This window comes from Pimephales promelas, chromosome 1, assembly GCF_988280905.1.
Source record: "Pimephales promelas chromosome 1, fPimPro1.hap1.1, whole genome shotgun sequence".
Classification (NCBI taxonomy): Eukaryota; Metazoa; Chordata; class Actinopteri; order Cypriniformes; family Leuciscidae; genus Pimephales; species Pimephales promelas.
Window position 1 is genome coordinate 46,473,709 of NC_142769.1, and position 14,148 is coordinate 46,487,856.

Here is a 14,148-nt window from a genome sequence, read left to right on the forward strand (position 1 = left end):
AGTTATTTAAATGTGCATTTATTTATTTATGCTCGTTTGTTTGTAAAACAAATCCAACCTCAAATCATTATTGATTTTCCTATTTATTTATAAAGTATTCCATAAAAACACAAAATACTTTAGTGAACGAATAACGCTACAAAATTGATTAAAAAAATAAATATTTGTAACTATCTGAATAAACTGCCGTCTCCTGTGCACTAGGAGGCGCTCACAGACACACGGCTGTTTTATCGTCACTGCTGCTCGGGTCCTGCTAAAGATGGCCGATGTTGACAATGATGGGGAGAAAACAACAGACAAAGATGATTTGCAAGTGTTAAAGGTTTGAACTGACCATTTAATTTCCTTCTCTCTTTTAATTAGCCCAGATAAATTGGCATCGCCGCCTTCAGCTGATGATGTCGGTGATGTATAATGTACACATGGCTGCTGCACCGCCTGTCACTATAACAACTGATACAGTGCAACAACAGAGCACGAGCAGCATCTGCATCTGTTTGATTAAACTCTGTGTAGTGTATAGACGGTCGTGTTATCCGTCATGTCGTGTAATGCGTGTTTAATTCACCTTTCTGTCTCCAAGAAAACACTTTGTTGTAGTAAAACCTTAAACTCATTTGAGCTCCTTTTTAATTAAAGTACGATTTTTTCCTAATTTTATTTCTTACATTTGTCTTTTTATGATTATGATATGATAAATAATTTTTTTTTTTACGACAAATACAATTATGCCAGAGTTCTGCAGTTAATTTATATTTGATAGAAGCTGTAGTAATGTTTGTAATGGAAAGCAAATTGCTTTCATTTAATTGAAAATGGATGCAATGCAAGGGAGCGGTGATAGGCTGTTATTCTGTCAAATATCTGCTTTTGTCTTTTCACACAGGGAGACTGATGACAGGATTTATTTTTGGCTGAGCTGTTCCTTTAATGCATGAAATGTCTTTGAGTTCTTGGTTAATTTCAAATGTGCAGTTATTTAATAAGAGCACTTTCTCTGTCTCGCAGGAGCTGGTGGATGATCTGTACTCCTTTAGGGACCGTTACTTTGAGACACACAGTGTTGAAGATGCTGGTAGGAAACAGAATGATGTTGCTCAAGAGATGGCAAAGACACTTGAGAGGCTGGAGGAAAAGGAAGGTGGGCATTACTTCTTGTAAAGAAGTCTTAATGTTTATTAAAATATCTTCTGACAGTTCACCCAAAAATGAAAATCCTGTCATTAATTACTCTAAGAGCTTTCTGTCCCTCCATTAACAGCTACGCAACTACCACTTTGAGCAGAAACAAAAAGAAATGCTAAAAATATAGCAAAATCCCTCATGATTGACTATCTATTGTCCCTTGGATAAGTAAAATGTATTATAATATTTGTATTATTAGCATATATGTATTAAAATGCCCTCTCTTTCAACAGATTTGTACAAACACAGCGCCCAGTTCCTGCTGCTACGGGGTCGGTGCCTGAACGTCGGTCCGGGATTCAGTCAGTCTGCAGAGGAGTGTCTGTCCCGGGCTGTTAAACTGGAGCCGGGTTTGGTTGAGGGCTGGAACACTCTGGGAGAGCAGTACTGGAAAAAAGGAGACCTGACGGCGGCCAAGACCTGCTTCACAGGTGCACTACAACAGGTGAGTCTTATTATAGCAAAAAACAATGGCTCTCTTTCATATAAGCCCTATTCGGAAGGGATTAGTTTCCCTGGAGGACGTTAGAGAAATTTGTTTTTCGCAGGCGTACTTTGTGACTTTAATCCTGTCCGAATCTGCCAAGTCTGTGTTTTTTTCAGAAAAAAATTCCAGGGAGAATCACTGAATGTTTTTCAGCAAACTCAACGGTCCTGAGAAAACTAATCCTGTCCAAATGTGGATGTCTGTGATTACTAATGTCGTATTATACTGACGCTTCTCCTTGTGTGTGTTTTTACCTACCTAAGCTGCCGTTTGCACAACGATCTTTCGCATGCTTTCATTTAATTTCAAAATGGATGGTATCCAGCAAAAAAATGATACAACATTAATAAATAGTCAAATTGCGAAAATTGCTAAGATTGCCTATTTTAATATGTGTGTCAGCTGTGAGTCAGATACTTGACTAGATTTTTCTGCTCACTTATGCAAGTTTATTATAAAAAGCCTCTTGTATATACTATAAATTAGAATTATGGAATTAATAGACATGAGTTAATTATTTAATGTGATGTGTATGAATGTCTCGCCAACAAATCATGATGCATTCAAAACGTTTATACTAAAAGTTATTCTACATTTAAAAATGTAGGAACAACTGAAACCACATGTATGTATAAATCACATACTCTGGATGGCCTTATAATTGCGTTAAGATGACATTTTATACAGAAATATTTCTTCTTGAATATAAAAAATATTATATATCCAGTGAAAGAGGAAGAGAACTTGCATTATAGCTTGAGCTGCCGCCATTTGTACTAGCTATTTACTTATAACGGCTAATGAATCATAAGTCTCAGGTATGAGGTTTCTCATTTAGAATACTCCAATTCATTATTTTTGTCAATCAAAATAACTTCCCTTCCCTCTTGCATCTCTGATGACATGTTTAAGTGCGATCAATAGCAAACCACAACCATCCAATCAATTCCCTATAGACAAAATCAAGTCCCTTCCTAAATTATAAGTTTTATCAGACATATCTTAAAATATGTCAAGTCTCAAAATGCACACCAGTAATATGTTTTTTAGGCACGTTTATAAAAGCGCTGTCTGTGAAACCAGGCCAATGTCTGCCTCTTTTGATATGGTCCTATCATGAAGCGCACAGATTAACGCTCTGGATTTTCTTCATCCAGAGTAAAAACAAAGTGTCTCTGAGAAGCTTGTCTATGGTGCTGCGACAGCTGCCACCGGAAGGCGACGCACAGGAGCAGAGCAAGCGCATTGTGGAGAGCGTGGAGCTGGCCAGGCAGGCTGTGCAACTCGACGTCACCGATGGGACTTCGTGGTGTGAGTGAATTACTCTGATGATGTAGAACAGGACACATTAGGCGCCCTCTTTTCGACCGTAAATGCCATGCGTGGTAGACTTCACATAACTGTATTATATATATACACACGTGCATATTACACAAACATATGGTGATTTATATTATATCAATATAAGTATAATGTATAAAGTGCACAACTCAATTAGTTGAATAAACGCATTTTATCAAGTGAAATGGAGTAGTGAACACTGCATTGGGACCCAGTTGATCAGAACGCAGCTATTGTTTCCTCACAGCATTTCTTCTGAACACAGACTGATTATAATGTTGGTGTAATGAGAAAATAATAGGGCTGTCAAAAGATTAATCGCATCCAAAATAAAAGTTTGTGTTTACATAATATATGTGGGTGCACTGTGCATAATTATTTTATATATATATATATATAAATACACGCACATGCTTGTATATATTTAAGAAATATTTTCATGTATATAGATTTACATATAATTAAATATTATATATAAATATAAATATTTTTTATATAAATAACTTTTTTTTCTGAAATATGCATGCGTGCATGTGTGTGTATTTATATATATATATATATACAAAATAATTATATACAGAGCACCCACATATATTATGTAAACACAAACTGTTATTTTGGATGCAATTAATCGTTTGACAGCCCAAGAAAATAATAATAATAAATGATTCTTATATTGTTTTGCTTTGGCTAACAGATATTTTAGGGAACGCATATATCTCCATGTTTTTCACCAGTGGACAGAAGCCACAGCTCTCTCAACAGGCCCTCAGTGCCTATGCACAGGCTGTGAGTATCTCTCTCTCTCATTGATAACCTAAATCATTAATATGGTGGTTGACTGACATCATCATCTTTTGATTTGATCTCTCCATATTTACAGGAGAAAATCGACAAAGCATCCTCAATGAATCCTGACCTCCACTTCAACAGAGCTACGGTAACAATTCTTTCAGTAGCTTTCACACATGCTTTCCCAAACACAGGTGAGCACCAGAAAATGTGTCACAGTGAGATTATTCAATAAACGCTCTGCATTTTTATCATCCTGCTTTCTGCTCTTCTCTGGCTTTCTCATTCAGCCTCTTAGCTGATGGAAGCCTGTTAATACAGTTTGGTTACCAGACAAAACACTGATTTTGGGTACCAGTCAAGCCAAAGAATCCAGCGTGTCCTTTCTGTCCCTAGTTGTTCCAGTATGAGGAGATGTTCAGTTCAGCTCTGGATGGATACAGTCGTGCTGCAGCCCTGGACCCTGGATGGGAAGACGCTCAGGAGAGGGAAAAACAGCTGCTCAAATACCTAGACCAGATTACAATGTTATTGGAGAACAAGGTGAGAGAAATTGGCAGCGACATTGTAACATTTATGGTGCATTTACACTGACGCAGATCGGGTGTTTTCAATTCATTCCTATGGGAGCTGAGCTTTTGTGGGATTGATGCCGGATCAGAGAAAGTGTTGAGAAGTCAAAGGAAGGCTCAATTTATGCAAACGTCAAGTGAGAGACAGGCAGTGATGTCTGTCATGTGCGTTTCAAAATGTGTTTGTTGTTCTGGAGTTTCTGTTGAATTTTGTGTGTAAACCCTATTACTTGCGTTGCAGTTATTGCATATGTTAACTATTGTTGTTTGGATGCTTGGTGAATTAAATCACTGGGTTTACAAAAGTTTGTTAAATTGACACGCTATCGTAGCCCTCAATCGGGTCACGGGGTCTATACGACCCCAATCGACTTTTACTTAATAAAAAGAAGGTTCCCTTCATTTCGATGGAATAAGATTTTGTGACTTTCATACATTATCTATCTATACACACAAAAACTGGCCTTGATTCGGTTGTTCTGAAGGTATGTAAAAAAATGTTTACACTTCTGGTCTTCGGGGTCAATATGACCCCACATTGAAATGAATGGGAAATGTGAAAAAAAAAAAAACCCTAAATATATTTTTTTCATCTGTCAAAAAAAAAAATCTGGTATAAATCTAAAAAAAAATTACACAGAAATGAAGGCCTAGTACTAGAGCATAAGATGTAATAAAATAATATATATACATATATTATTACATAAAATATATACATAAAAAATAATATTTCATATGCAAGCTAATGGTGTAGTTGAGGAATTGTGTGGTATATGGATACAAAAGTACTTTATATCTCCAAAAACACAACATTAATGAATAGATGAGAAGTAAACAAAAAAAAATGATGTTATTTGTATGATTAAAAATGTATATTTTTTGTACAATTACTCAATCAATTGTTGGGGTCGTATAGACCCCGAAGCCCAGAAGTGTAAACAGGAAACAAAGACCATTTGAAGGTTAACTTTGAGCATATGATGATTAAATTAATTTGCCTTGTACTTCAAAAAAAAAAAAAAACAACATTGATTAAACACACGCTACTGAAACACCCCAATGCCGTTGTAGTGTTTTGGGTGACCATGCAATATACACACACACCCTTATAATCTTTATCAAAAAGGTTGTTTTGGGTTGTTTCCATCAGATGGCAGTGGAGTACAGTTAAATAATATTCCAGATGTCCACAAGCAATCACAATAACCACTCTCTCTTTGTGTTTCAGGGAAAAGTAAAGGCGCGGCGTCTTCGTAACATGCTCTCGTCCCTCAGTACCTCCGCCTTGGGCCCGTGCTCTTCCCCTCAGTTCCGGTCTCCCTCGGGCCGCGTGGGAAGCCTTGAACCCCGCATCTTATCCGCCCTCACTCACGGACACAACGGCGGGGTGGCAGCACTTGGAAAAGTTGTGTTCAGCCTGATGTCAGAGGGCCGTATGGCTTTGTGAGTTTAAATCCCTTCGGCTGAATGTTTACTAAACTTTTCTCAATATGTATGCATACATCTATGCTAGCAGTCAGTCAGATACTGGATATAGCCTAGTTAAAGGTGCAGTAAGTGATTTATGAGAAACACTTGTTGATTATAGAAATCAACCTCAACAAACGCATCCCCCCCTTCATTGCTCCGCCCACAAAATGCACGAGAGAGGATGTCTCTTTATCATGCCTGAAGCGAAGCAAAATAATGCTTCGCGAAAAATAAAGCAAAGATTACGAATGAATAACAAGGAGGAACAAACAATGAATATACAGTAAATACAAGCAAGAGTTGGTTATTAGTCGCTGGCAGCAGCTCCAGATTGGACACGCCCCCTTTTGCTGATTGGCTCACTCTCTCTCCTCCCTCATCATGAGTGGACGTCCCCTACTGCTGATTGGCTCACTCTCTCTTCCCCGATCATGAGTGGACACGCCCCCCTACTGCTGATTGGCTCACTCTTTCTCCTCCATTATCATGAGTGGACACGCCCCCTACTGTGGATCGTCTCACTCTCTCATCATGAGTGGACACGCCCCCTACTGCTGATTGGCTCACTCTCTCTCCTCTCCCATCATCAGTGGGTACTCGCTCCTCCCCTATCATGTGTGGACACGCCCCCCTACTGCTGATTGGCTCACTATCTCTCAGAAATCACTTACTGCACCTTTAAATTGTTGCTTTTAGCATATTGTTTTGCTTTTTCAATGGTTTCCTGTTGTTGTCTTGCAGCACATTTGGCATGGTGGACAGTGAGGAGACCTGTTGTCTAGTCATGGTGTACAATACAGCAGACAGTTGGGGTGTTTTAATAGGTGATACTGTAGTCATTCCTGAACCACAGGTCAAACGGCACAGCGTAACGCATAAAGATAAGGTTTGTGTACCAAACTTTAAAATGTTATATCTTTGCTTATATTTTTACTCTACCGATTAAAGTTTGGGGTCTGTAAAATCTCTTATGCTCACCATGACTGCATTTATACAATCAGATATACATTAACGTACATTAAAATGATTGCAATTTTACACTCCTTTTTAATTTTAATATTATCAGCATCATTACTCCAGTCCTCATGGTCCTTCAGAAATCATTATATAGGCCTGTTCAGACCAAGGATGATAACTATAACAATATAGTTCTAAAAATCATTCTAAATGAAAAGAATATGAGTTCACGCCACAACTATCCAACAATATAATTTCTCTGTTCCCTTTCGTTAATCACTTTCAGAACGATTTTTTCCAGCTGATGATTGTTAAAAAATCTAGCCAATCAGAATCCTTTCTGCTTTAAAGAGCTTGTGCATTTAAAGCGACAGATGACAAAACTTATCGTACATTGGTGTGAATGCTAACATAGTTATCTTTATAGTTATTGCTTATATGTTAATTTGGTGTTTAAGAAATTAATATTTCTTATTTTTAATCAATGTTAAAAGTCAATGTGCTGCTTAATAGTTTTGTGGAAACATTTTTTAATGAATAGAGTTCAGCAGCATTTAAAAAAAATTGTAATCTTTTGTAACATGAAAGTCTTTAATGTCACTTTTGATCAATTTAATGTGTACTTGCTAAATAAAAGCAAAGCATTAATTTCGTCTTTAAAAACAATCCTACAAACCCCAAACTTTTGAAAGGTAGTGTATAGATTTAGAAAATAAAGCTAATTTAACCCTCTGGTTCTGCTTGGGTGGCTGATTATTTCAATTAAATGAATGTATTATATTTTAGTTTGAAAATGTTTATTGTTTCATATTTTTAGTTTCGTATTTTATGGTACTAAATTATATTTTTGCAGTGTTCACAAAGCAAGTTTCGTAACATTATGAAGAAAATTTTTCAAAAATGTAAACATTTTCGACCGAAGAGCACCAGAGGGTTAAATACGTTTGCTGCTATAGGTGTGATAACTACAAAGTGCTTAGTTTTTGCATTATTTTATGTGTAATAACTACTGATGTCTTTGTAATATGGTTCTTGTTTGCTTCTCCCTATACAGTCATATGACTTCCGAAGTATACGTGTGGACTCTCCCTTGCTCCTCATAGTCAATGGGAAGAAACAGGTGATGAAAAGCCAAAGTGCAGCCTTTGTTACTTACAAACCACAGAGTGAATGAACATACAGTGAGAACATTGAGAGCAATGAGGGTAGTGTTTTTTCCATTTGTATATATTTTGTTGTGTTCCTGTTTGTGAGGACAGGAAAACTCTTTGTACATATTTTGTCAAATCATTTCCCTTTTTTTAATTTTCCTCTCATCTGTTGATGGGGATCATTGTATTAGATTGTGTGGTGGTCTGTTTCATATTTGGGTTGTGAAAATAACAATAAAAAAACCCAGTAGTGCTCTTAAGTCTCACTCTCATCAGTTTGGCAGTGCTTGCAGATAATAAACCTAATTTACAGAGGGGTTTTCACATATATTTTAATTGAGTTTTTTTCTACACTGAAATCATTTAAATTAGTAGAAAGTAACATGTTGGGAGTATTTACGACAATCTCCAAACTCTGAGCAACAGCTTTATCAATAAATAACATGAAAAACTAAACCGAAACAAACATACTTGGCCGTCAGAACTGGATTCAGAATTCATAAATGGGAAAAAAGGCTGATGCAGCTCCTGGTGACCTCAGTTTTTCTTGATGAAAGAGTGGGTTCTGTCACGGGTGGGTGAACTGAACTGGAAGAAACTTTGAGAATTGTCTGGTCCCAAAGAGAAAAACCTGTCACCTTCTGGTCTCAGGAATAAAGGACTATGGGGAGAGTGTTGTTTGACCAACCCTGATGACAATAATTGCAAAGACATTTTGTATACTATGCTTTAAAACCGTCCATCACATTTGAACCATTTTAACTCTCAGTGGGATAAAGAACGCTTTACCTGATTTGAATGCAAAATAAATAGACTCATACTGTGTCAAAGTAGACAATTGCTATTAGGGCTGGGTAATAAATATCGATTCCTCAATATTAATCGATTCTCATTTTTACAAACCGATATCGATTCTTAAATCTCAAGAATCGATTAGTCATCCTGTTTCATTTGACTGAATGGAACATTGTATCGCGGCTGCACGCATCCAAAAAAAAATTCGCATTAATCTTTGTCCTTTGTTACTATTGATATGAAACAAAGTCTCAAATTTCAAATTACATCCATTTTCTTTAGAAATTCAAAAACATAAATAATGTTTTGGCGTTGTGGCGAGAGATCGCTCTGGTGCAGCTCAAGAGAAGCAGCAGCGCTTAATAATTACCGGTCACAGTGCGAAATAAACATGAATGAGCATCTGAAAGTGTGTTAAAAGATAGGGTACAACTTATCAAAATCCATATCATGTCACATTGATTCGCTCAATCAGAAAGACGTCAGTTAAACTATTTCATATAATCTTCTTATTATAAAAATAAATAAGTATAATTTAAGTGTTTGTATAGCTACAAAACAGTTAATTATTACCTTCATATTAGGCTAATGAAGCCTAGTAGGCTACAACTAGACTCCCATAGTTTACAGCATTAGTTAAGAGATTTGATTTCCTTGAGAAAATTTCCCATTTATTGTAACTGATATCCAAAATGATCAATATTGAATCGAATCGGAATCGAATTGCAAGCTTGTGAATCAAAATCAAATCGAATTGTGAAATTTGTGTCAATACCCAGCCCTAATTGCTATTATACTTGTTTTTCTACCCGTTGCTTTTTCCCTCTAACCTGTAGTGAAAGTGTGGGGTGTGGGATCTTTCTCTCCTATTCCCAGAGTGTGCATACGAAGCGAGTCGAGAAGTCCCTGCAGCTTCTGATATTGCCTGTTCCGTTCATTCAGTCGCTCCAAAACCTCATTGTACTTCTGCTTGTATTCCTCCAGCCCCTGGAGAATGTAAAAGTTGGAAATGAACATTTATGGCTTTTAAGTCTGGAAGCTTGTTTCCACCACAGAATAAAACTTTTTTTAAAAGACAATTGCGACTTTTTATCTCAATTGTGAGTATACATCTCGTTTACATTTATATCTCGCAATTCTGACTTGAGTTGCGTTTTATAAAGTCAGAATTGACCTATGGCTAAGTCACGCCCTCAAACCCAATACACTCGGACATTCTCTGCTTCCACGTTCATTGAAATGCATTGCAGTTAATCGGTTTTTATTCGTTTTTTTTTTTTTTTGTCATTTTAAGTTTAAAATGGCCAGTGTGCATGGAGTATATGTAACTCCGACACTAGGTTCCTGAGAGGCTGGGCGACGGTGTGTATGACGGTGTGTATGCTCTGGATTAAGTTATCCGGTAGACCACAACACCAACTAAATGTGGATAAATTAAACAAGGATGTCTAGATCTGTTCTAAGTTAAAGGGTTAGTTCACCCCAAAATGAAAATTCTGTCAGTATTTACTCACCCTCATGTTGTTCCAACCCCGTAAGACCTTCGTTCATCTTCGGAACACAAATTAAGATATTCAAGATATTAAGATCGCTCCTGCATACAGTCCATAGGCTTCTTGAGGGACTGGCTCTTGCTGTCCTCGAAAAGTGATTAAAGACATCGTTAAAATAGTCCAAGTGACTACAGGGGCTCAATCTTAAGTTTATCAAACGACGAGAATACTTTTGTCCGCAAAAAAACAACAAAAATAACGACTTTATTTCAACTATTCGTTTATTTCTCCCTCTGCGCGAGTCAGGTTACTAGTTTAATAGCATAAGCTTCTGTTATTGTACGTCACGCATCACACACATGACCAGCGTCGGCCAATAGTGAGCCTACGTGTGACGTAGCTCTACGCAATCACACTACGTTAACTGACTTACAGGCTTATGGAGAAGGAAGTGAATAGTTGAAATAAAGTCGTTATTTTTGTTGTTTTTTTGCGCACAAAAGTGTTCTCGTCGTTTGATAAACTTAAGATTGAGCCCCTGTAGTCACTTGGACTATTTTAACGATGTCTTTAATGACTTTTCGAGGACAGCAAGAGCCAGTCCCTCAAGAAGCCAATGGACTAGTATGCAGGAGCGATCTTAATATCTTAAATATCTTAATTTGTGTTCCGAAGATGAACGAAGGTCTTACGGGGTTGGAACAACATGAGGGTGAGTAAATACTGACAGAATTTTCATTTTGGGGTGAACTAACCCTTTAAGTCAACAATGTATTTGAACGTTATCTTTAAAATATCTAACGTAACGTTAGACTAACATTAGAAAACATTAACGTTAGCTTCTAGCTGCGTTGTACATCATGTCACTTAGCTTCATTAACATATCTGTAAATATAACCGAGATAACAAATGTTAACAATGCTGTGCTGAATGATTCATGATGGCAACAATATGCAGTTTATCACGTTTACACTGCGACCTGTACATTTTTGCCTGGAGCTTTTCATCGACCTTCTCAACAATAAAATTATTAATATAACCCTCCAATGCATAGTTAAGGCCCTTTAGGTGACTTCGAGATGATATCTGTTATGATATGATATTATATAAAATATGATAAAATTTAAGATCTTTCATAAGTAAAAATAAGACTTTTAATGGCCTTAAATTTTAAAAATCGAATTTAAGGATCTGCAGGAACCCTGAAGTCGATCTCAAGGGTTTTGGAAAAATATTACAAAGGTTGAAAAAGCTCCATAGTGCTGCTTTAACTTCATATCTCCCATTTTCATGTTATAAAGTCAGAATTGCGAGATATAAAAATGTAATTCTGAGAAAAAAAGTCTGAATTGGAAGATAAAAAGTCGCAATTACCTTTTTTATTTTTTATTCTGTGGTGGAAACAAGCTTAGTGATATTGTAAAATGCTATTAAACTATTTTAATGTAATGGATCTGAGTTATGGTAAAGCTGAATTTTCAGCATCCTTACTCCAGTCTTCCGTGTCACATGATCCTTTAGAGGTCATTCTAATATGATATGGTGCTTAAGAAACAATTATTATTATCAACGATGCAAACAGTTAATACTTTTTTTGAGGAAGTATGCTTTTCAGGATTTTTTTCATGAATAGAAAGTTCAAAGAACAGCATTTATTTGAAATATATTTTCTATAACAATGTATACATTTTGTTCAATATAATGATTGATTTAATGAAACGAGTTAATTAGTTTCGGTAACCTTTCTATTATTCGGAATTATGGAAACCTGTTTTTGTACTGGTACTGTATATAAACAGCGAGCATCAGCATTGGTTTGATGGCATGATCATGTTTGAGACCTTTTTCAGTGTTGCGATCTCCACTCTTAATGCATTTAACTCGAGCTCTCTGCTCTTGTTCTGCTGGATCATAAACTTCTCCATCTGGAGCACTTGTCCCCCAGCCCTGGACATATTGTACTCCATCAGCAACCTCTCCTGGTTTACCTGAAAATGACCACAAACATTAGTTACACACAAAAAAAAGACTCTTCACTGTTTTTGTATGTGAGATTGCAATCATGCAGACATCAAACCTGGTAGGTCCAAAAGACTAGTGCTTTATGACAGATCTCTAAAACCGTTTCAGGCTGCAGTCCAATCAAAATCATAGCCTTGTATTGCTCTGATGGAGCCAGCTCTGTTCTCAGCACGTCTAGTTTTCCTGAAAGCATGGTGGAGCAAGTGGGACAAACTGAAGGAGTTCGACTGAACTGTTCCGAGCCGTGTTGATCACAGAACACATGAGAGCAGGCCGTGACCCACGCGAACCCACTCAGCTTTACCCGGCATTGAGGCGAATTACACTGCAAGGTGTATTTAGATGCAGACATGGCGGCTCTTATGGAAGAAAACAGACAAAAGCGGTTAAATGTAGCCTAATGTTTGTATATGTATGAGGTTTTTATGATTAAGCGTTTAAATGTAGCCTAATCTATGAGGTTTTGTCTGTGGGCGCTTAGTTTACATAAGATAACAACAAAGAGCGGGAAAAGTATTTCTCACATATCTGTTCAGAAACTAAAACGCTAAATCAAACTAATGCTTTTATAAATATATATCGCTCTTCACAAATAAGTAACGTTAGTTTTAAAAGCTCATGATAGTTACCGAGAATTTGCTACTGTGTTGTTCATTGTTTACAGTCACAGGTAGATCGCCGCGCGAGCACAATTGGCCTCATCTGATTGGTTGCTGTCGACTGAGCAAAAACGTAATTTCATCCTCCTGAGACCCAGTGGGAAAAAAAGTTTTTTTTAATTTTTTATTTTATTAATGTGTTCTATGTCCAGTGTAGTACACAAAATATAATGACATGTAAGCTATAGACAAAAACAATGGGATTTTATTAATTCTCCTATTCACCTGTTGTGTCTCCCAAAATGCCTGACAAACATGATGTGGGTCCTGGGGCCTGTACCATGATGGTAGTTGAACAAACTCAGGGTTGCATGATTAGTTTCGAGTTGACAAAACCAATCCAACCAGGCTTTGTTGGTACCATTATGCTGATCATCAACTTTCTCTGTCAGCTAGGAGTTTAGGTGTGACATCAGTAGCGAACAGCCAATCACATGCTGAGAAAGAGTGAAACTCATTCAAAACTCATTGAAATTAGTAGCGTAAATCACTTATTAAATAAAAGTCTTAAAATATTAAGAATTTAAACAAATTTACACAGCAAGAAAAAAAAGATGTTTGTGAAAGAGGACAAAAGAAAAGGTCTTGCTATATCAGTGCAAGTAAAAGTTGTGAAGTTTATAAAGCTGATAAAGGTATAGGCTATAGAGAGAATTGAACATTTAAGCATGTAGTCATTTTATTTAATAGCTTCATTTATTGATTCTAAAGCGTATTCATATTACCTTTATATACTTCATTTAAAATCTAAGTAAAATAATTATTGTTTTTTTTTTTTGTCCATCCAACCAAGGACATTTTCCCTATAATTCAGCCAAATTTACAGTAAGACTATAGGCTATTCTAGCTACTATAGGCCTATAATATTTTTGTGATTTTTTTATAAGGTTAATTTTATGCCACAAACCTTTATTTGGTTAGTGGACAGCTTAGCCTTATGTGAGATACGGTGCAGGTCGGGTGCTTGTTTTTGATACATCTAATTAAAAATGGCTTTTCACTTCATCCCTCCTCCACGTGGTGTATGGGAACAGAGGCGGGGGTGAAAGGGGGGCATTGTGCGGAGCGGCAATGGATCCTGGGGGTGAGGAGAGAGAAAGAGATGCCCACTCAACTGTGTCCAGGTCGCCATTGTTGGAAATTCCCTTCCCATTCAATGCATTTTAAATAGAGCTCCGAATATTCGGACGCACCGACAAAGTGAGCGAGCCGCAGGGGGTC

At 36.9% G+C, this 14,148-nt stretch overlaps 2 protein-coding genes across 2 annotated transcripts; one reads left to right on the top strand and one right to left on the bottom strand.

Moving 5' to 3' along the window:
* Positions 1-198: 198 nt before the first annotated feature.
* ttc5 (tetratricopeptide repeat domain 5) lies at positions 199-8,218 on the top strand. The gene is made up of 10 exons (XM_039658441.2): positions 199-325; positions 1,012-1,144; positions 1,422-1,633; positions 2,833-2,986; positions 3,714-3,805; positions 3,900-3,956; positions 4,205-4,351; positions 5,609-5,823; positions 6,592-6,736; positions 7,862-8,218. Exons 1-10 carry the CDS (start codon positions 263-265, stop codon positions 7,979-7,981), a joined length of 1,338 nt encoding a protein of 445 aa, XP_039514375.1. The 5' UTR covers positions 199-262; the 3' UTR covers positions 7,982-8,218.
* A 55-nt stretch (positions 8,219-8,273) lies between these two features.
* On the bottom strand, positions 8,274-13,504 carry ccnb1ip1 (cyclin B1 interacting protein 1). The gene is made up of 6 exons (XM_039658442.2): positions 13,153-13,504; positions 12,898-13,014; positions 12,324-12,627; positions 12,088-12,234; positions 9,584-9,740; positions 8,274-8,647 (listed from the first exon to the last, which is right to left on the bottom strand). The coding sequence occupies exons 2-6, from the start codon at positions 12,921-12,923 to the stop codon at positions 8,496-8,498; spliced, it is 786 nt and encodes a 261-aa protein (XP_039514376.2). The 5' UTR covers positions 12,924-13,014; positions 13,153-13,504; the 3' UTR covers positions 8,274-8,495.
* Between the last annotated feature and the right edge of the window lie 644 nt (positions 13,505-14,148).